This window comes from Balaenoptera physalus, assembly GCF_965194825.1.
Source record: "Balaenoptera physalus genome assembly, chromosome: 11".
In the NCBI taxonomy this organism is placed as follows: Eukaryota; Metazoa; Chordata; class Mammalia; order Artiodactyla; family Balaenopteridae; genus Balaenoptera; species Balaenoptera physalus.
Window position 1 is genome coordinate 32,214,076 of NC_138896.1, and position 23,371 is coordinate 32,237,446.

Here is a 23,371-nt window from a genome sequence, read left to right on the forward strand (position 1 = left end):
GAGCCCCATCTCCAGGGTGGCTAAAAGGAGGAGACAGGGCCTGGCACAGGGGAAGAGACCTCTCTGTTCCTCATCCCCACCACCAACTCTAATTTCCCCGCTCCTCACCCAGCCCTGCTCAAGTCCCCACCTGTCAAAAAGCCTGTCTACCCACCACTCCCGCCAGTGCCAGCCATCACCTACCTCCATAGTCTTGGGATAAAACAAACCCTCAGTCACCAGGCCTCAGTTTCAACAATGTCAGTCAGATAACAAATGTTTATTGAGCATGTCCCAGGCACGTTCTAGGAGCTGGAGATACAATGTACAACATTGAACGAGACAGATAAAAATCTCTGCCCTCACATTGCTTGCATTCTAGTAGTGGGGGAAATAAGAGGAGGGGTAAATTTTAAAGCTACACTGTCCAGAATGGTAGGCACCAGCCTCATATGTATACTGCATACTTGACATGTTGCTACTCCCAATTGAGAAGTTTGATGAAAGCAAAATACACATCAGATTCGAAGACTTAGTACCGAAAAACATAAAATCTCTCATTAATCATTTTTATATTGATTCGATGTTGGGATGATATTTTAGATATGTTGGGGTTAAGTAAAATATATGATTAAATTAAATGTCACCTGTTTCTTTTTACCTTTTAACATCTGGCTCAGAGAACACTTTAAATTACATACATGGTTCATTCACATCATAGTTCTATTGGGCAGACCTGTTCTAGAGTATGTTAGATGGTGGCATGTGCTATGGGAAAAAAAGAAGGATGGTGAAAAGAGGACCCCAAGTGCAGGGTGTTGATTGTAAATGCAGTAGTCAAGCAGACTTGCTGAGACGGTAACAAAACTTGAAGATGAGAGAGCCATGCATGCCACATCTGGGGGAAGAGCACTCTAGGAAGAGAGGACCGCACGTGCAAAGGCCCTGAGGTGGGAGCGCACCCGCGAGGAACAGAGAAACCAGTGTGGCTGGAGCTGAGTGGCCAAGGTGGGGTCAGAGGTCATTGAGTTGGGGAGATCAAGGCAACACAGATGGTGCAGGGCCTTTTAAGGCCATTGTATGGACTTCGGCTTCTTTCGCCGAATAAAACGGAGTCTGCAGGGTTTTGAGCCAAAAGGTAATATGATTCAGCTCACGTTTTAACAGGCTCACTCTGGCTGATGAGAATGCAGGAGAGAGAAGAATCTGGGCGGCCAGTTGGAGGCTCAGGCAAATATCCACTTGGGATGACAAGAGCCCCGACCTCATAGGTCGTGTGGATTGTGTTAACCAGCGGAAGAGCCACAGGTGGAAAGTGCTTGGAAAATGAGCACTTAACTAGAACCAAAGCTGCACGAGGGCAGGAACCTCACCTCCCATGTCCCCCCCCACCCAGTGTGGCCAGGAGAGGCAGGGGGTGCCCTCCCTGATCAGCCACTGAAGTCACCGCTACCCTCCTCAGGGTGTCTCCCACAGGAGGATTACAACCACCTCCCTGCAGGGGTGGTCCCTGTTTAAAACCCCTCAACTGCTGTTCATCCCCAGGTCATAGGCTCTTGGCGCCGTGGGTGCGGCAGGCAAGGGCTATTCCTGCCTCTCTCTCCCACCTTCGTCCCCTCACCCTCTCCCTGCCTGAGTCCTCCCTCCATGCCTTTGCTCACACTGCCCCTTCTGCCTGGGATGTCGGCTTCAACCCTTCCACCTGCCCCTCCATGTTCTGTCTTCTCCTTCGCACTCTTTAAGGGGCAGCCTAAAGGTAATATAATGATCAGACCTCCCAGACTCCACCACCCCCAGTCCATCCCCACTCCCAAGCTGGGTCAAATGCCCCCATCATAATTTATGTATTTTTCTATTTGTGGATTTATAGTTCTGTGTCTCCTCACCCACCCTCACCAGATCCTTGAGGGGTGGAATTGTGTCTTATTCGTAACAGCATCCCTTGCCCCGGCACGATGGCTGGTGGCCCAATAAATATGGTTTGAAGGAACAAAAGAGGCTAGAGAAGTGGATTTGGAAGCACTGTTCATAAATGCCAAAGACCCAGACAGCTTCCACCTTCCCCGGGCCTGCAGGAGAGCTGGGCCTACGCAGCAAGACAGGGCAGGGAGTCCCCTCAGGGGCAAGCGGAACTGTGGGCCCACCTTCCAGAGGCTCAAGGAACTCCAGGACTACTATGTAAAACTAATTTACACCCTGGGGGTACAGGCCCCACACAAGCACCCCCTTCCCATTCCCGGCCTGTTGTAGCCAAGGCACCAGAGCCAAACCCAGCCCCCTCCTGTCCTCTGGGAAACAAGCTCAGAGACATGGCCAGTTCCTTCCCTGACAAGGGACATTGCCTGGATCACATGACTCCTGAAGGCAGCTCTACTCATTGCAGGGCCCTTGGCTCCTATCTAAGGAGCTGTCTCTCCCTCCCCCACTTCCACAGATGGCAGAAGATGAACGAGCTCCCTCAGGACGGGCCCAGCCAGAATGGAAAGACTCTGGCCCCCAGCACAATGAGGTGGGTCACCCCATATCCTACACACCTGGAACCCCTTTCCCAGACCTCAGGCAAATGCCATGTTTCCCATGGGAGGAGGGAAAGGGGGCAGGAGGAAGTCTGGAACAAAGATTCAATGGAGAAGGAGAAACCAGGAGGAGCTTTGAGATCAGAATTAAATTCTTTAATACAAAATGCTTTTTTTTAAGATATATCTGTATTTCTTTGTTGTTGTTTAAAAATAAATATGTACTACGGAATATCTCGAAAAACTGCACTAGAGACAAAGATGTGATGTTAATATCTTTTTCCCCCACAATTATTACGGATAAACAGTAGCACCAATAAATAAATGATAACAAATATTAAAATTAAAAAAGGAGAGAGATTTAGTATGTAGAATTCTCTATTTTTTCTTGTTTTGTTTTTACATATAAAAAACAGAATAGCAATGTCTATCAGAATCATATATACATAAACATATATATATATATATATATATATATATACACACAAACACAAGTTGCCAAATATATATATAGTATGTAGATGTATATTGAAACCTTATTTCAAAGGAATGTGTGGTGGGGAGCCAAGGGAAAGGGGAGGGCAGAGCTGAGTGTTAGCAAAATTAAATATCTGTTCAGGACAAGCTAGTGACTGTCACCGATCAGAGCAAGAGAGATTGGAAACAGGAATTTTATACACAAAGACCAGTACAAATAAGAGAGAGCGAGACAGCAAGAGATAGATCTCATAAATAGTTGAAATTAAATATTAACCAAGAATACTGAAAAAAACCCTACTCTTTAATTAAATTAACTGTTTTAATTTCTAATTAAAAGGGCATATTAAATAAGTACCATATATAAAACACTTCTCTTTTCTCTGCCTCCAGGGTGGGCACGGGGACCCTGCCCTGTCTCTCTATGCCGCAGGAAGGGTCGGGTTGGGGGATGGAGGTGGGTTAACCACTCACACACACACAGCCAGGTCTCCTGGGGGGACAGAACTAGTGGTTTCAATGGTCTGAGGACATTGGGCCCTCCTGGGCTGCGCCCGGGAAGCAAAGCTGGGAGAGGGCCAAGGCAGGAGGCCCTTCCCTCGGAGGACGAGCTGTCACTGGGCAGCCCTTCCTCCACCAACGTCTCTCTTCTCTTTGCCAAGGCATGTCAGTGGCCTCCTGGGCATCTCGGAAGCGGGTGAGAGAAGGTGAAGGCTGCCCAGACTCCTGAATCTTCCAGGCAGTGCCCCTGGGGGCAAGATGCCCGTGCAGCACGTGGAGGGGTTCTCCAAAGCACAGCAGTGTCCCGAGGCTCCCCCAAACTCCTGGTCAGAGCCAGCGTCCTCATGCCCTGTACCTGTTGCCTGTCTTTCTGTCCGTTTGACTCGGGATAGAGGCTCGGGGCCAGGGCTGGGTTTGTCGGTGTTTCCAAAAGCAGGCCAAATTTGCCCCCGTGCCCTGGCCTTGCGCGTTCCCAGGCAGGGGAGGGGACCCCGGCTTCCCTAAGAGGGATAAAAAGATGATGCCAGAGTCTCTCCTTCCATCCTCTTCCCTGTCAGGATCTGGGTGGGGACATTCTCCTCCCAACTCAAGTCCACAGCAGTCAAATACATCCAGTGAAGACACCAATAACATTAGCAATGTTAATTTAAAAAAAAGAATATATATATTTTATATATATATATAAAATATATATATTTATTTTTATATATTTTATATATATATATAAACGTATGTATGTGGGTGGGTGTGTCTACAGGAATCCCAGAAATAAAACTCTCTAATCTTCCGGGCTCGGTGATTTAGCAGCAAGAGAAATAAAATGGCGATCCAATTCCAAGAGGGACCGTGCTGGGTCACCCGCCCGGGAATGCTTCTGCCGGAGTCTTGCGCTCCGGACCCAAAGTGCTCTGCGCACAGCCTCCTCTTCCTTCATGTCAGGTTTCTGGATTCAGGACTGTTCTGTTGATGGTGGTGGTGGTGCAGGGGCAGCGGCTATGGGTCATTCTGTGTCAGTCTTTCCTGGTGAGACGTCTCGTTCCCGAAACCCTGAGGGAGGCTCCTTCCTCCCACCCGGCTCACCGCCTTGGCTTGTCACATCTGCAGAGAACGGGAAACAGAGGCTGGGGGTTAGGGCCAGGGGAGGAGCCCTGGTGGGGAGGCTGCAGCCTCCCCTTCCTGCAGCCCGAGGCCAGCAGGGGAGAGGACAGAGAAAGCGCGGTCCTGCCCCTGGGAGAGTGGCAGCTACGTCCGGGGCTCCCAGTCTGCCCTCTGGAGTTTACAGTCTAGTTGAGACAAGACAAAGACAGAATGACATCTCATCACAAGCGACAAATGAACACGTCCCAAAGAACAGTCCCTACTTGACATTTAAGAGCTGATAGGTGAGCAAAGTTGGACCAAGTTAATCAGCAAAGCGTCCCTGCAGAAGGAGATGTTTCAGTGCAGTCCCTATGGTGCTGGTTTGGGGGAGCGAGTTGGGAGAGCAAAGGATAGGGCCTGTGCAGAGGCCAAGCAGGCCAGGAAGCTGGGGAAGTGAGGCTCCCAAGAGAGGCGGAGCCTGCAGGGCTTGGGGCCCTGGGAAGGTGAGGGACACACCTCCCCTCGCCATGCCCACCGTCCGGGCTTCAGCTGCAGGCCCCAGGTACCAGGCTGCCTTTCCTTTCCGATATGCTATTTAACTTAGGGTGGGGGAGGCAGAGGGGACTCCTAGAACTTTCCCATCATGCCCCTGCACCTCGGTTGCTTGCCTTTTACCCTCCCCACTTGAAGAGAGGTCAGAGCAGGCCCTGCCCTTCTGAGAGCCTAGGAATGGGGATCCTAAGCCTCCTATTTGAGGACTGAAATTCCCCCATACAGCCAGGTGAGAGGATGGGTTCGGGTAACTTCAGTTAGCTCCCAGGTCACTGCAGACATCCCCCATCCCATCTCTGCAGAATGATCACCGTGGTAACCCTAAAATGGCAAATCCCTTATCTTCTCTGAGGCCCCTGGGAGATGTGGAGACCCCTCAACCAGCCCTGGGGTGAGGCAGAGCCCCCACCCCAGCACTAGTGTACACTTCCTGCCTTCACGTACCGCCAAGACAGACAGAACCCACAGTAACACCCCCAGGGCTGATCCCCAGCCTCCCTGACACTCACAAGCCACAGGAACACGGGAGACAGGGGAGAGAGCTACACTCCAAGGACCCTGTTAACCAATGAGGCATCTGGACTAGCTGGGGGCACCCTGGCCCTGCCCGGGAATCCCCATAAAAGCCTCTCCTTCCTGGGTGAAGCTTACGCTGGCCCAGAGGTCTCCCTACCTTTGAGCACAGGCCAGACGGGTATAAACACAAGTGAGGCATCAAAAGATTGCCAGCCACCTGTCACGGCCCCGTGCTCTTGCCCTCACCCCTGAACTCAGTCATGTATTCACTCACGCACTTGACACTTCCTTGGTCCCAGGTGTGAACAAGGGACAGAGGCACAGATGCCTGGGGGGGGGGGGGTCACACAGATGAATAAAACTTAGGCCCAGGTGTGAGGAGCTCACAGCCTAATATTAGGAGAATGGGTGTGGCTCCCTCCCTCCACCCATCCTAGGGGCATTTGGAAACAGGTGGGCTGTTTGGGGTTGTCGCCGTGATGACTGGAGTATTAAGGTATCTAGCGTCCCTTGATGTTAAATCTCCTATCTGCCCTAAACCAACAGGCAGAGCCCACACCCTCTAGGACCCCAGTCTGAGGATGAACTCAAGACCTGTCCCCAAGGAGGGACACTGAGGGGATGAGAAACCCAGCAGTGCAGACCTCAGAGGCGGTGGCGAGGCCCCCGAGTGTTTGCGCTTTGTAAAGGCAGTGTCCCCCCACGCCGGGAAGGGCCCTCCCTATTAGCAGCAAAGGTAGGAATCACGACGTCAGAACCAACAGCCACTACTAGCAGGACCACAGGACACAACACTCAGCCTGCGTCCACACCACCACAGGAAGCCACACTGGCCTGCCCACTCACACAACCAGGGCAAGCTCTGAACTGGCCCTGGCAGGCCAGCCAGCACCCGCTGCCCAGCACAGGGGCCCTGCGAGCAGAGAAGGCAGCAGTCACCAGGCAAGCAGCTAGAAGCTGAGCAAGCAGCTGGCCCCTTTCAGGTGCGTGCTCGCTCGCTCTCGCGCTCTCTCTCTCTCTCTCTCTCTCCCCATCTCTGTGCAAAGCCCCTCTCTGACTTGCTCGCCCTCTGGGAACCAACCTGCAAGTACGTTCGTTTAACTCAAGCTGCCTCGCCTTGCAACGCGAGTCTGTGTTTTTGCAGGAACATTTACACGTCTGCGGATCTTGTACAAACAAATGCTTTCTCCGCTCTGAGCAAGGCCCACAGGGACTGCAAAAGGCAAAAGGAAAGACATCTAAGCTAGAGCGTCAGCAGAGAGAGAGAAAAAAATCCATGCAACACCCCCTACCAGGTCGGCAGCTGCACCCCACCCAGCTCACGGGCCCCACACCCTTCCACGCCCTGGAAGGATCCGACGCCACAGCGGAAGACAAGAGAGAGCGGCGGAAAGAGGCAGCACTGGCTAGGAAGCCTGCCCGCAGGAAGAGGCGGACGCACACGGGCAGAATGCAAGGACAGGGCTGCTGTAAGGGGCAGCGCTGTCCCACGGGCACAAGTGCAAGTCTCGGGCCACAGGGCACCAACGGCTACCACCCCCGAAAAAGCACACCTTGACTCTCCACCTGCTGGGGATGGCAATCGGGGCCACCTCCTCCCTGTGCCAGGGCTCACGCCCAGGCCCCTCCACCAGAGGGGGGCTGAAGCAGGGAGTGACGGCAGGCTAGGCCCAGAGGCAGGGTCCACAGGCCAGGCCACTGGTGGCCCAAGGGTCCCCAACAGCCTCAAACCCAGAGGAAGAGGCCACCCTACGGGAAGGCTTCTGTGGGTGCCATGGGTTGGGCTGGAATAGGGGGCTCTCCTCCAGAGGCCCCAAGTCCACAAGGAGGGGCCGCGGTGGTGTTTGACGCCACATCCTCCTTCAGCCAACAACGAGCTGCCTCACCTCATCCATGCCCCTTCCTCACGCCACGTCTGTCCTCCCCACCCCCGCCCCCCAGCTTCCAGAGAAGTGCGGAAGCCTAGAGCAGTGGAAACCAGTTGGGTGAGCAGGCATCAGCGCCCGGCACCCGTGCCAACATGGGCCCGCCACCAGTGCCCAGTGGGTGAGGGAAAGGCGGTGCCCAGCCAAGCCAGAGGCCCCTCCCTGAATCCTCCAGGCCCACTCTGCCCACCCGCCCACCCCCAACCCTGGACCAGCAATGCCGCCACCACATCTACCCATCGGTGCCAATTAGTGGAGTGAGAGTGAGAGAGAGACACTAGGGAAGATGGAGGACGGGAGCCAGGGAAGGGGAGCAGGAGGGAGGCAGGGTTCCAGGGTCCTGCAGGCGGGAGTTTGATTGGGGGCTGGGGAGGCTCCGGGAAACGAGACAGCGGTGGCACCACGTACGCGCTCCAGGATTTATACCGGGATTTCTTGCGCTTTCTTTTTTGCCCCTTTCCCTTTCCTCGAACTGATTTTCTGGAAAATAAAAAAACAGAGACAGACAGAGAGAAAGCCAAGGGGGTAGGGGAGAGGAAAGGAAGCAGTGAGGAGGGCAGGACACAGGACACGCTCCGAGGCACGAGGAAGAGCTTGCACACGTGCACGCACGCGGGATGGGCCGGGGCGGCAGGCACTCAATGGCGCCTTCTTTTCACTTTACCCTGTGGGGGGTGGGGAGGCAAACCCAGCTCCTAGCAAGGCTGTGTAGGGGGTGGGGATCAGAGGCTGGGTGGAGGGCACCGGACCCACAGGCCTCCACGCTCATGGTGTCTCCTGCTCCCAGGCAGGGGGCAAAGCCTAGAGGGCAGGCTCTCTGTCCAGCATCCCTGAACAAGTCTGACCCTGAAGGTCAGGGGCCGTAAGAGGTAGGCCAGAGTCTGGGGAGAAGGTCAGAGACCTGACTCGATGGGGGGCGAGAGAAGGGGGTGCAGGCTGTACTCCAGGCACCTTCTGCCTTCATTTCCAAGTACCAGGGCGAGGGGTCCCTCCAGAGGCCCTGCCTCTGTGAATCCCAGTGTAGGGGAGCAGCTATCTTGGGAGCTGGCGCAAAACCAAGGGTGGCACATGAAAGGCGCCAGCCAGCCCAGCCATAACCTGGGCTGAGAGGCGGGGCCCCAGGCAGGCGGCAGGGTGGGGTGGGAGTTAGGGAGGCGTGGGGAGGGGGGCCTGGGCGGCACTTGGCGAAGCGTCCTCTCCCCAGCCTGTCAAACCCTGCTACACCATCTCACCGGACTCCCTTCGGAGCCCAGGCGAAACCCCACTCTCCCTGTGGGCAAGGCAGGCGTTTGGGGAACAGGCAAGGGCGGCAAGCTGAAGCCTGTCCCCCTCAAGGGAACCAGCCCTCTCCACACCTGCCCAGCCCCAGAGAATGCCCCTCAGGATGGCTGCCACATGGGAGAAATGAAGGGGAAGGGATGGAGGAGAGGGGCAAGTCTGTTCCCTCTCGGGAGAAAGTTCTGGAGGAAGGAAGGTCTTCACTCACACGGGCACAGACACACTCTCTCTCCCTCTGAGCCTCCTGTCCCCAGTCACTGCTCAGCAATCCTGAAGTTGGGGACTTAGGGAAGAGGCAAGGGGTTGAGGCCTAGGGGGCTTCAATGTCACCAGAGCATTGGGGGCAGACAGGATGATGGGTGGGGGAAGGGCAGAGGTGCTCTCTCTCAGTCTCTTCCCCTGCAGGCTCTCTCCCGTGCCAGCCGCTCGCCCTGTCTTGAAGGATCACCGCTGCCAGACCTCACCCCCTGCTCTATCCTGACCTGACCCTCCACACTGAGCAACTGAAAGCCTCAGGAAATGGCCAACATTCACCTCTTTCTCCCTGGCCAAGGGGGCTGAGCGTCTCTGGCCTGCCTCACTCCTGCAGGAGGGCATGCACCAAGAAAACACCCCAGCTGGCCCCAAATCCAACCGCACCACCACTGCAGCCACCAAAAGAGGCCATTTCCTCTAACACACAAAAGCTGGCCTCTCTGCCACCCACTCCCTCTCCCTGCCATGGGTGACAGGAGGCTAGAGCAGGCCCGGGAGCCAGCATCCACGACGGCCCCCGACACACCAACACCGCAAGTCCTGGCCGGGAATGGCCCGGAGATGCATCGTCTCTTCCAAAGGAAGTTCCAGGCACCAGGCTGGGTTTTGTCAGTTGTTCTAGAGCCATAATCCTAGAGTTTGCTCCATCCCATTGCTGCCACCACAAGTCCCCATGAAACCAACTCTCAGACCCAGTGAAGCCATCAGACCCCCCTGAGAGAGGAAGCCAAGAGCCCCAAACCAAGACAACCAGCCAAGTAGAGGGAGAAGAGCAAAAGTCATGGCCACTTACTTTTCTTGCCTTGCTCTATCTTTCTTTGGTCTGCAGTGGGTAGAGAAAGAGAAAAGAACAAAACAGAGAGGAGTTCAGATGGTGATGGTAACAAGAACAATAATAATAATAATAAAAACTTAACATAGTAATTATGATACATCAGTACAGTTTTAATCTCTTGACATATAATAACTCATTTAATCCTTATAACAACGCTAGGCAGTACATACTATTATTGTGCCCATTTTACAGATGTGGAAACCGAGGCACATTGAAGTAATATCGAAATGCCCACAGTTACACAGCTGGAAGGTGGAAATGGGCTAACAAGTGGAACGTACTTAACCCTGGCCCGGAGTGGGCCCCCTGAATTCGTTCAGCAGCCATTCACTGAACGAATGACTCCGTGACTCCATCCTTACCTGCATTCACATTTGTTGTGCTGTAGGAAGCTCATCTCTCCTATGTGCTGGCCTTGGTGAGGTTTGATCCGCATAATCTGGAGGGAAAGGAAGCAGATCACAGCGGTTAGTGACCCAGCCAGCCATACCCAGGTGGGAGACCCCATGGCTCCTGCCACTCAGCACCCAGGGGTTCTACAGAGCAGGGAAGGGTGGTGGAAGTACAGGGGGACCAAGGGCTCTACCAGAAAGAGCCTCAGGCCCACCCCAACTCCCTCCGCCCTGCTGACCTCGAGGACCCCCTGTTTCTCTTGAGGGCAGACATGGCTGCAGGGTTGGCCAGGCTGGGAATTTGGGTCCTGGGTTCTTGCCACTCCCCATCCCTCCCCTCCTCTGATCCCCTCCAGGCCTCACCCTACCTCCAGTAGCTACCCAAGAGCCACCCACTCCTCCCTGGGGTCTCAGAGTTCCCTCCAGCCCCATCCAGGCTGAGATGTGCCCCATCACCAGGCAGTACCAAACGACTGGCTTTTTAAACTCTCCACAGACCAGGCTCATCCAGCTTCCCAAACAGAGCCCCCAGGGAGGGAGGGCTCTCTCCCTCCTAGACAGGAAGGGAGGGGCTCCTGTCATAGGTGTCAGCCCCCTCCTGAGCTCAGGGGACAGAGGTCAGGGAGGAGGAGGAGGTGGTCGGGGCTTGCTGGAGACCTGGGCTGAGAAATGCAAGCATCTTTTTCTCCAAAGAGGGTAAGACCTCCGCATCTCCCCTTGACTGACTCAGGGGCGAGAGCTGGGCAAGGCAAGCCTGGCTCCTCCCTTCGAGAGCTGCCCAGGAGAGGGCCGGGGACCACCGGTTGGCAAAGCCTAATGCCCCCCCCGCAGCCCCTCCCCCGCTCCCCGCAGGTGCCCACCTGCATGGTGATGTTGAACTCTTCGGTGGGCACACACTCCAGACCCTCATCATTGCAGCAGCCCCCACACCGCATCAGGGGCACACAGGACGGCTTGAAGATGTACTCGATCTCATCAGGGTACTCCTGGAAGATGTCCACCAGGGTCTCAATTGGACGGCAGTAGCTGCGCTGGTAGACGTCCATGAACTTCACCACTGCATGGCAGGGGGTGACACATGAGCCCAGCAGGTCACGTAAGAGGTGGCCGGCCCTTCTCTCCACCCAGCTCTGTAAGGCCGCTCCTTTCTGTGAGAGGTACCCACTATAGTCTTTCTGAAAGTCTAACTTAAGTCTCTTGGCTGTGGGTGAAGTCCTTTCCTATCTTTCCACCACCAACACTGATGAAGGCCTGTTTTTATTCCAAAGATCACATGGCACTGTCAGGTTCTAAGGGAGTCAGCCTGCCACATCTGATCCCCTTGCCTCGCCCTGACAGCCAAGCCAATCCCTAGGTCAACCTTGACGCCGGAGGACAGTCTGAGTATGAGTATACCTGTTGGGGGTCTCTAAGCTTCCCGTGAAAGGAGAAGCAGCCAGCTTGGCACACCCGCTCTCCATTTCCCTCCAACTCCCCACAGCAACTGCCATACCATTAACCGACAGCCACTTACTGAGCACTTCTTATGTGCTGGGCACTGTGTACAGGAGTCCACAGATGTCACCCCAAACAATTCTCCCCCCCATGGTACTCTGAGGTTCTAGTAGGAGCCCCCATTTTACAAATGGGGAACTAGAGGCTTACAGAGGCTGAGTAACCGGCCCCAAGGCCACACTGCCAGTAAGTAACAGAGTTAAAGTCACCTCTGACATCAAAGCCTTCCCAAGCCAACATCCTGTGAAACAGAGGGGAAACATCAGGGGGCACTTTGCCACCTGCCAGACCCCCTCCCCAGACTCGGGCTGAGGAGGTGGTGGGCATCGGCACAGGGGTTGGGTCTGCCTAGAAACAGCAGGTGGCTATGGGCGGGAACACTGTGCTGGCCCTGCCAGCCACCGATAACCCCACCCAGGAGGGCAAACTGCTTGCATCATGGAAAAAACAGTGCCGCCACTGCAGTCACGGAGCGTTTCTAGAAGCTGATCTGGAGGGAGACCAGGGTAAAGACAACTTCCCAGGCTGGCCGTGGAGCCTGGGGTGCACCGGAGCATGAAGGGGTAATTCTGGGCCACAGAGGTAGGGCCCCTGAGAATAAATAAAGTCAGGACTCTGAATGACTACTCCAAACTGTGGCCTGGCCTGCCACTCCCCATCACCCCTCCACCACCACCACAGAGCAATCCTGTCCCTGAAATGAGATTCCCCTGAATAGAAGGGAAGAAGCAGCACCCAGCCAGCGAGGAAGCCTGGGCTCTGGCCAGGACTTGGTGTGACCTTGGGACAGTTCCTCCCTCTCTAAGCCTCAGACTCTGCACATCTGTGTAAGTGGGATGGGCTGATCTCTAAAGACACTGAAACAGAGGTTGAAGTGTAGGGTTTTGCCTTCCATCTCCAGCCCTAAGAACAAGCGTCCTTTTCTCAGCCCAGGTGACACAAGGTTAGAACCCCACCAAGACATCTGGAGGGCATACTACCAGCTACCTCTCCCCAGAGGCCATAGCTGAGCCTCTCCTCACTCCTCCCTCCAGAGGGGTGAAGGAAGATGAGCCTGGGTGCTGGGGAGGGGGGTATATATAGTGGATTAGGGAGAATGTGAGGAGCTGAGGGGAAGTGGGGAGGCTATACGTGTGAAAACAGGAAGGAAAACAGTGGGGGCTCCCAAGCCAGTCCTTGGCCTTGCCTGAGGTCTCTGATTCCCCATCCAGACAATGGGCACAGAATTCCCCACCGCTACAAGGGTTAGGATCAAGCGTCATCAAAAAGAGTATAAACAAGACCAGGGATCTGAAGAAGTCCTTTTGTAAGCCAAGTCTATATTGAAGAAGATGACTAATCAAGAATTCTTGCCCTGACACTTCGTCGTGGCTGGGGATAGAGGTGGCCAAGACTTCAGGGCCACAAGGACAGGACGGCAGAACAGTGTGGCCTGGGTCATGGGAGTTGGTAGCTGACGGTAAAAAGATCCAGGGTGGGAATTCCTTGGAAAAGCTCCCTGGAATCCTCAAGGCCCACAGGAGGTAGAGGGGGGTGACTTCACCACACCCTTCGCACCCCAGCCAATACCTCCAAGGAAAGCTGTCCTGCTTTTGCTCAGGCATGGGCACACATACACTCCAACTTCAGGCTTTGTGGTTTTCTTTATTTCTCTAAGACAACCTTTACCCCAGCAAACAAAGACCATTTGTCTTGCCTCTCCCAGACCTCAGAGAGAGACCACTAGAAGCTGAGGCGGGGTGGGTGCACCCTGGGAGCAGAGGCCTGTCAGTGGCACAGGCGGGGAAGCCAGGCCCTGGGTCAAGGAAAGGGCTCCTGAGTGAGGAAGGAGGCAGAACTGGCCAGGCATCACCACCAGCCTGGGGAGTAGAAACACTGCCCCTGGCCACCATCCGGGCCACTGGATTTGGGTCAGGGAAACTCGCCTGGAGGAAGACCCCAGGGCCTTCCCTTCTCAGAGGTGGGGAGCTGGGGGAGTGGCACATGGGGCTGGAGCAGAGGCCACATTCAATAGTGGGGAGAGCCAGGGCATCCCTAGAGAAATGGGAGGATCTGTACTCCAAACCGCGGCAAACAAAAGGCAGGCAGACTCAGGCTGGGCAGAGGGGCGGGGCTCCTGGGAGCTACAGCCAGCCCTCTGCTGGACCAAGAGGGAAGTTCACAAGCACCCAAACCTACTCCCCAGGAGGGCAGGGGGAGGCTGTAGGGCTTTCTCTCTCTACCCCCAAAGGAATGCCAAGTGGGGGGAGGGAGTTCCATGAGCCTGGGCCCTCTGCACCTCCAGCTCGTACACAGCCAGCAATCTAGACAGCAGGGGTCACAGCCTCTGCCACACAGACCCCACAGGTGGAATCTGGCTGGGTTGGAAGTGACATGGAGTACCCATCCTCCCCTGGGAGCAGGGGGGACAAGGGACACCTCCCCTGACATCTGGGATCCTTGAACACTATTTGTCTTCCTGCTCTGTGCTCACAACTCCCTCTCCAAATAAAATTTTACTGGAAAGAGCAGAAGAAAAAGACCACAAGTCCTATTTCTAGCCATGGTCTGAGTAGTACAGACAGAGTCCTCCAGAATGGAAGGGTTAATCTCCCGGAGCTCACCTTCTCCTTTCTAGATCCCCAGATTCCTGTGCCCCTTCCCTACCCAAACCCCAACAGACCTGAGAAGGAACTGGGCCTTTCCACCCATCCCCTGGGGGATCAAGGGACACCCCCCCCATCCATGTGTAGGGGTGGGCGTTGGGGGGGACTTACCTTCGTGAGGTTTCTGCTCTCCTTCTGCCATGGGTGCAGCCTGGGACCACTGAAGACAAAACAAAGAACGAAGAATGGGCATGGGCAGAGAAGCAGGGATGCACAGACCCAGCCACCCCGCCCCTGCTCCCTCCTTAAGTCCCTCCCAACCCGAAGCCTCTGGCTTCTCCGCGGCTTCTGAATGGAGCAGGGCACCTCCGGGGGCTCTCCACAGCACAAAGCACCACCCCTGGACTGCTCCAGTTCTGAAGCCAAGGAAGATAAAGACTGACCAGATATTGGGGGGGGGGGCTCAAAACACAGGAGGAAAACACCAGAATGCTGTGCTGCCCAGGTCCCTGCCCCTCCCCCACATTTCCCTTTCCCAGCCCTCACTGGCCCCTTGCTGAGCTAAAAGAAGTGAAGTCTCTCAGCCCCCCTGACTCCCTGGTCCAAAGCCACGGGTAAGTATTAAGGTCAAACAGGAGGACAAATTTGGACCGGGGCAGGAAGGAAGGACTGGGGGCAAGAAAAACAACATGGTGACCTTCTCCTGCTGACATAACAAATACCAGGGTGCGCTGGTGCTGGGGGGGGGGGGGCGGTACAGAGGACCGAAGGGCACCAAGCACCCTCCCCCATCCAAACTCTTCTATCCTCAGGAATACTTAGCAAAGCCACAGGTTGCCTAGAGGGTAAAACAGGGGAGGAAACCCTGGGGGAGGGGAGGGCCCCATTTCTCCCTGTGCACCAATCTCCCTAGAGCATGAATTTATCTCTAAAGCCCCGAGCCTCAGGTTCCCACCTTGTTCCCTGGTTTCTTCTCCCTCCCAGATGCAGGGGGGGGTCCCAAGTCCCTCTCACCTGCTGGGCACCTTCCTCAAAGGCAACCAGGGAAGCCTTTTATGCCTTAGCACTGCCCAACCCCTAGGGGGCCCCCTGCACTACCTAGGCCTGAGGCCTCTCATCCTTCCCCACCCCCACCAGATCATTCCTCCCCTCCCCAGAAGCTGTGAAGGTCAACTAGCCCAACCATGTGGACCTGACAGCACCCCGCAGGCAAAGGCTTCTCCCAGCCCTTCCAGAGGGTCTCCAGTTGTCACCAACTACCCACTCCACCTGCCCCTCTTTTGGGGCAGATCCTGAGCAGCAGAGCTGCACTCTAGCCCACAGAACTGCAGACTCTGCAGAGAGTCTGTCTATCTGTCTGTCTCTCTCCTTCCCACATCCCCCCACCAATACACCCCAGACCCCCAGCCTTGCCTCCAGGGCCAAGGTCAGATAAGTTTCCAGGATCCCAGCTGGAGCCTCCCCCTACAGTTCCCTCAGGGACCCCCCTGGAGTCTCTGCCTCAGCCCCTCACCCATCCCCATGGCACCCCCTGGCTTCCCTCTGCCAACATTCTGCCTATGCCCTCCACTCCTCCTGGGCCCCAAAGAGCAAAGGGGTCAGAAACTTCATACCCCCTCCAAGTCCAGGGGGCACTGGGAGGGGCAGTTCTGGGCGGGGAGGGGCCAGGTGCCCTTCTCTGGGGGCCTCTGAAGGTCACACTGTGGCCAGGCGGCCTCTCCTCCCCCTCCCCCCCCCTTGGAGGCCTGGAGCCAAGGCCTTTGTGCCAGGGTCTGAGGAACTCCGGGTGGCAGCAGGGACCCCAGCCCATTTCCTTCCTTCTGCCACTCTCTAAGGGGATTCTGTGGCTAAAGGAAGAGCGGAAAAGGATCCCTTAGGTGGTTTTGGGAAGCAAGGTGGGTGGGCAAGTTTGGAGTTGCGAAAAAACCACCTGCTCCCGCTCCAACGCCCATTTCACCAGAACAAAGTGTGTTTGCAAGGCTGGCAGGAGCTCCCTCCAAAGGTTCGGGGAGAGCTAGTCCCACACGGCCCATGTCACAGCAAATTTCAAACCATTTTTCCAAAAAGTGTAAAGTGGGATGAGGACCCTCTTTAAACCCTCCCTTAGGCCACCCCCATAAAAGCTAAAGCACAGCTCACTCGGAAGTGTGGGGGAGGGGAGGGAAGCAGACTGTCACCAAGTCGGGACTTTAGGTTGAGTCTCGACAAAGCACCCGGCTGGGCCCAGGCAGCCCGACTCCTGACAGCGATCATTCTTTCCCCGGACTCTGGGGCCGGAGAGAGGTTAGATGGGTCTCTCAGCAGAGGGGAATAAAAAATAAAGAGGTGGCAGGGGCTTCTCTTCGAGCAGAGAGGAAATGGGTAAGAGACGTTAGGAAATTCCTCCTAGGAGGGGGTTAAGGGCTGGGGACAGCGGGAGGGAATAGGGGTGGTTCTCCGGGTCCTCTGCATGGGACTACCTCGAGAGGTCACCTTCCCGCGGAGGGCAGGCGGGGGGAGGGGCGCCGCTCGCCGCCCCGGGTTCCCGGCTCGGGCCGCCGCGGCTCCGGGAACACGCGGCCGGCCAGGCCCGGGCTGATGTAATCGGCTCCGCGCCGCGCGCGCCCGGCCGGGCGGGGGAGGGCGGGCACCGAGCGGGACGCGAGCTGGGATGGGCGGGGGTGGTGCGGCGCAGGTGGCCCGGCGGAGAGGGGGGGGTCCCAGCAGCAATCCACCCCAAAACTTTTCCCCAACTCGAGACGAGGGCCGCAGAGATCGAGCGGCAGTGACAGCAAGCCCCTCTCTCGCCTGCACCCTGCCTCCTCCACGCTGTCTGCCTTCCCCCGGTCCAAGGTCCGACCACCCCCACCCCCGCCCGCTGGGCTCCGGCTCCCGCCCCCGCTGCCCGGACTTCCAGTTCGTCGGGGACCAGCGGCCGGGAGCAAACTTCAGCCGCCAGCGGCAGCGCAAGCCCAGCCCCCTCAGCTGCCTCCTCCGGCTCCCGCCCTCCGCTGGTCGGCCCAGATCCTACGTGCGGTAACTCTGGTGGGTGGGCAGGGCCCGCGTGGGCGGTGAGTCTCTGTCCCGGTGCCCTCCCACCTAGCGCGCGCCCCCTCCCCCTACACGTATGAAGATAGAGGCGAAGCCGCGCGCCTGGTGCCCAAGGACCCGCGTGGGGCACTGAGCCCCCACGCGCGCACTCGCATGCACGTCCCCAGCCGGGAGAGGCGCTCGCAGCGGCCCGCGGCGCCAGGCGGGCACGGCGGCTTACCTTGGCATGGTGGAGGTAGAGCAGCAACGCAAGGCTCCAATGCACCCAAGAGAGCAGAAAGTTCATGGTTTCGGAGGCCCGGCTGGGGCCGGCGCGGCTCGCGCTCCCTCTCCGGCTCGGGCTGCGGGGCGGCCCGCTCTCGTCGGCGCCCAGGCGGGCGCCTCTTCCTCCCGGAGCCGAGGCCCGGGCCAGGGCCTGAGGCGCGCGCGCGGCTGGAGCACTGTCTGTGCACACAGCCGCGTCACCCGTCCATGAGCCCGGCTTCCGAGAGCCGAGTCGCCACCGCGGCCCCCTCTCCTCTTCCTTCTCTTCTTCCTCCTCCCCCTCCTCGGACTGCGGCTCCTCCCGGCCCGAGCTAGCACTTCTCCCGGTTCCGCTCGGCTCGGCTGCCCCGGCGCGGACCACGGCTCCTCCGGAGCGAGAACAGCCCAGAAGTTGGACGAAAAGTTTCAGTGCAACGCCGCGAGCCCCGACCCCCTCCACCCCGCCTCCGGGCGCGGGCTCCGGCTCCTGCCCGCGGCTAGCCGCCGCGTCCACCGTCGGCCGCCGGCCGGGGAGGAGGTGGGCGCTGGGGCAGGGGGCGGTGTCTGTCTGTCCGTCAGCGCGGCTGGTCCGACGCGGGATCCCGAGGGGGAGGGCTCGCGCCGCGCTCTGGCGGTCACCCCCAAAATCAGGTCACTCACTTTGCCCCTGTCCCTCTCGTTTCTCGCTCGCCAGCGCGCGCTCTCTGACCCGGTCTCTCTATCTTCCTCCACTTCTCTTTGGAGCTCTTGCTACCTCTTGCTTCTCTTCTGGTTTCCAAAATCCGAAGTGATTTGGGGGAGTTAAGGAGCAATCTCCCCAAACGGTCGGCCCGATTTAGCGGGGAATGGGAAGCAAAAATAAATTAAAAGGGGGAAAGAATACGGTTTAAAAAAAAAATGTTTCAGAAGAAAAGGAGGAGGGTAAACCCTGGATAAATGAATATCAAATTCCAGTGCGGAGACTCCTGGCTGGTGACGCCGCTGGTTCGTCCGCCTCGCCGATGCGTCTCCCGACCGAGCGCCGCTGCCGCCGGCTCCACTCGACCCCCGCGCCGCGGCCTCCTTGCAGCCCGGCTGCCCCAAGCCTCTGCGATCCTCACCGCTACGAGCCGACTAAAAAGAAGGCCTGGCCCCGCCCCGACACGCCCAGAGGCGGGAACAGACCCAGCCTCGGCTCTTTGAGTCCGTCCCCTCCGCGCGTCTTCGGCCCCTGGCGCTGCCTTCGCCTGGGGACCCCAAGCGAAGCCTGGGCCCCCACCCACACCAGCGAAGCGAAACCTCGACCCCCCCCCCAAGGTTCACAGCCTGAAAATTACCTGTGCGCCCCCCTTTGCCCGGAGACACACACGTCCGCGCGGTATTTGGGGGGAGAGTACAGGAAAGTGAGGTTATGTGCGGACAGGACTCGAGAGCTATTCCCTCTATGCTGGGAATATTGGAGGGGGCAGGGGTTTGGGGGAGTCGGAAAGGGACTGGTGGAAAGAGGGACACACAGATCTACTGGAATCCTGGGGTGACCCCTGGCCTTCTCCCCCGCTCCAACACTCTCAGCTACCCCCCCAACACACTCACACGCGTCCTCACTCTCACGCAGATGCTGCTCTCCCTCTCCCAAGTTCACCCAGCTTCCCTGTGGTGGCTGAGCGCCCCCTAGTGACTACCGTCTGCACACCCCAGCTCCGGTTCAAGAGGCCTCAGGAAGAGGGTTGAGGGAGATTACCCCTGATATCCCCATTTCTGACCACTCAAACAGTGGCATGTTTGGGACTCAAATGGCCCCATGTGCACAGAGCCCAGTGCTGGGCACAGAGGGCATGATGTATCCATCTGGACACTGTGCCCTTCTGGAGCCCTCATCTGGCCTGCTGCAGCCAACGGGCTGGGGTGACTAGGGTCCTTTGGGAAGTGTTCAGGGAGTCTCCCCTGGGGAGAAGTATTTGGCACCGTGTTCGTGGGGCTGAGAACAGGAAGCTGTGTGGTTCTGGGGTTAGTCAGTGGCCCAGAGGGGAGAGGACCTGTTGGAGCCCACGTATGCACTGTGGAGTCTGGCAGAGCCCAAAGGGAGAGGCAGCTGGGCAGACAGAGGCCCTTGTTCCTGCTTCCCGCCCCCCCCCCCCCGAGATGCTGCCAGGGAACTGAGGCCAGGGGGCTGGTGGGGGCGGATGGAGGCCAGGGCCTGAGTGATGATTCAAACCTACTCACCAGCACTAAGGAACGTCTGTAGGCCAGCTGCCCAGAGCTCCCACCAGGCCGGAGGCCAAGGCTTCTATCAGCCCCAGAGTCCAGGCTCACAGCTCATCTTCTGAATGGAATTGGGGAGTTCTCCTCGGCAGCCCCCAGACCTCCAGGATCCCTTGCCTACTTCTCGCAGCTGGCAGTCTCTTCTCCCTTTACCTCAGTCACCCCTGTTCCTTCAAAGCCTCCCTCTCCCCCAACTCCTCATGTCTTCCCTAAGTGCTCCCCAAGGCCCCCCAACTCACCCTTGCATACAGGAACCAGCCTGGAAAAACTCCTGGTTGGGCTTTGACCCAGCAGCTCCCAGGCTCCCCCAGGGAACAAGGGAGGGGGGGGTGATACCTGTGGGAAGAGAGGGACTAACCGGTCTTATTATTCATCCAGATCTGGCCAGGGCCTGGCCTGGGGCTGATGCAGCCTCTGCGAAGGCCTGGGCTGAGAATGGGAGCTAGGCTGAGGACAGAACACAGCAACTCCTCAGCTCATGGCGCTGTGGTTTGGTGGGGGTGGTAGGTTACCCCTTTAGTACCCCAGTTCCACGGGAGTGGTGTCCTGAGGCCCTTACGAGCAGAGGGGCTGGCTCAGCCGCCACCCTATCACACCCTCTCCATCGTTCATGCCTCCAGTCCTGTCTCCACCACCTGGCAGGCTCCCCAGCAACAGGGACAAGGTCTTTTTACAGTTAGTCTCCACCTCCCAGGCAGGCCTCCTCACCAAGGCTCCACCCTCCAAGATGCCACGTGGGACATGGAAGCGAAGCCACTAGACTTCCTCCTTGCTCAACCTGGTCCTCGTCTAGCACCCCCAGAACATAAGATGTGGGCACCTTGGCAGGGATCCCCTGCCTTATCCCTACCCTGGGGCCGGCAGAGCCCAGGACAGAGGCTCCCTGCTTCACCACCGGGGGTCACTCTGGCCCCCTCCTCTGCATCCCTTCTCATCCCAGCCTTCCTTGGCCCCCGGAGAGGCCTGAAGAGGTCTTCATAAAGGACCCTGAAGTTGGGAGGAAGACGGAGGGGTTCCAAGGAGGGATGGCCATCAGTTGTCACTTAAAAGCCACAAGTCTCTCCCCCACCTGAGCCAACCATTCCCCATTCAGCAAAGTGTGTTACAGCAACCTCTGTGAGCTCTGCTCAGGAAACCAGGGGAATGAGGCAGCAGAATTGCAGCCTTGCCTCAAGGGTTCTGAGCACCCTTCACTAGGGTGAGGAGGGGTCTCCCATCTCCACCCTTCATTTCAGAGCCACAACCTGGTGGTGACTTGGGGGTGGGGGGTTGACTCTGGGTCCCATCCCCCAATGTGATGTCACCAGCTTTCACGATAATACACTGTCATGGATCCAACCCCATGGGTTATCATCAAACTGAGAGCCCCACGCTCCCGGGTCTTCAAAAACGGGGGCCAGAAACACACAGAACAAGAACACAAGTCAACAGCAATAAGACCACATCACATCTCTATAGCATCTTCTCCTTCCATGGACTTAATCCCCTCCAACAAACTTGATTCCACTTATCCTCCCTCTGCAGGCCGCTTCAGGACAGGGACTATCAGGGCAGGCTTTCCCCCCAGAGAATTCCAAGGGTACAGAGGGACCCAAGGTCACCCAGCAACATGGCAAGGAGGGGTGGGGGCGTGTGGAGCAGCGAGCAGCCCGGACAGAGGTCACGCTGGGCCCCCTCAGCGGCAACCTCAGCCCCACTCGGAGGGCCCCACCTCATGGCCAAGGCAGCCTCGGCCTGCGGCTCTGTAGTAGTTCAGAAGGAGCCAAAGAGGAAGGGGAAGGTGTTCCAGGTGAGGGGGAAGGGGAGAGAAGGGCAGAGGTGGGTGGAGAAGAGCATGAAAGGTGTCCAGAAGCCAGCAGTGGCCCCAGACAAAGGGAGTAGTGATCGGGCCCAAGGCACAATAGCTGTACTTTGTCCTGATGTCCTGACACCTCTGATGTTCAGGGTCGCTCTCCCTGTGTGGGTGGAGGCTGTTCCCTGCGCAGGTAAAGAGGCAGAGCCTCTCTGAAGCTAGAAGGGAGATGGGGGAGAGAGGCGCTGAGTCTCACTGTTGTCTAAACATTTCTCCAAGTGGTTTCTCTGTGATGGAAGAAAGGTGTCTCACTCACTCCATCCCCCAACCCCCAGGCGCCTAGCAGGACACAGAGCTGATCCACAGCAAGGGCAGGAACAGAATCCGTTGAATGGAGGGAGAGAGAATTGGTTTGGTTTCCCTCAATTCTCTCTCTCTCTCTCTCTCACTAGGTCTTTACAATAAAGCAATGGGAAGATGAAGCAAAAGCAAGGAAGAAGGCCCTCTTTTTCAAGTGCCAAAATCATATTCCCATCTGGTTTTGGAGGTCTGACTTGGAGTAATGATGCCAACTGGGGAACAAGATTAGAGCAGAGGAAGCCCAGGAAGAGGAGCCAGTCAGGAAAAGGGGAGGGAAGAGGGAGAGGAAGCAGAAGGGGCAGGGTAGGGTCACTGTCTGAGGGAGCACCTCTACCCCCAGCAGCCCCAGACCCATCAGCCACATCTCTGCCTCCTTCACGGGCCTCAGTTTCATCCCCGAACACCAGGCTGTCTCTCTGGATCGCTTCTCCCCAACAGCCCCAGGCATGTCCACTTCCTGACACCCCAATCTTTGCCATCCCTCAAAGTCTGACCCCCATCCTGCCCATTGCTGCCCCTGTTCACACCCTCAGCCAGTCTTGGAGGGAATCCCTCCGCTGAGAAGAAGGTGGTGGCAGAGGTGGCAGCTAAGGACCTAAAGCTGCATTCTCCCTCCCCACCTGGGCCATGCGTGGGAGCCGAGCTTTGTTCCAATTTGTGGATCTTTCCCAAAGCCTGACAGGCACCAGGCACTGTGCTAATATTATAGAAGATACAGGGACACCTAAGTGGAAAGCACAAGGACTCTGGATCCAAATGGACCCAAATGGTACTGCCACTCCTTAACTGTGTGACCTTAGGCAAGTTAATCAACCTCTCTGACCCACAGTTCCCCTCGTCTGTAAAACAAGAGTGAAAACACCCGCCTTGGGGAGTTGCTGCACACAGACAGCTGCCCACAGCTACCCAAGAAGGTAGGATGGGAAAGAGGCCCTGAGAGAGGCACAAAGTGTCAGGAAGGTACTGAGGCAGAGCAGTCAGACAGGCTGGAATGGGCATCAGGAAGGGCTTTCTGTGAGAGGTAGCTCCGGACATTTATTTCACAAGCAAAAAAAACTGTTTTCGCCACACCTTGCAGCTTGCGGGATCTCAATTCCCCGACTAGTGATCGAACTCAGGGCCCTGGCAGTTAAGAGCACCGAGTCCTAACCAGTGGACTGCCAGGGAGCTCCCTCCACAAGCAAATATTAAACTCAGCCTATGAGCCCTGTTTTGGGCTGGGCCCTGGGGCTACAACAATGTAGAAGGGGCTTCCTGTGTGCAGGAGAACCAAAGAGTACACTGAAAATAGAAACTCTCTGAAGGGGCACATGATTGCTG

The 23,371-nt window shown here is 57.0% G+C and overlaps 1 protein-coding gene across 1 annotated transcript; it reads right to left on the minus strand.

Moving 5' to 3' along the window:
- Positions 1-2,629: 2,629 nt before the first annotated feature.
- VEGFA (vascular endothelial growth factor A) lies at positions 2,630-18,304 on the minus strand (the record flags this gene model as incomplete). Its single annotated transcript, XM_082414705.1, has 8 exons — positions 2,630-4,571; positions 6,703-6,834; positions 7,955-8,026; positions 9,873-9,902; positions 10,277-10,353; positions 11,167-11,363; positions 14,557-14,605; positions 17,636-18,304. Coding segments are annotated over 8 exons (1,248 nt in total), but the record flags the coding sequence as incomplete, so codon positions are not given.
- Positions 18,305-23,371: the final 5,067 nt, after the last annotated feature.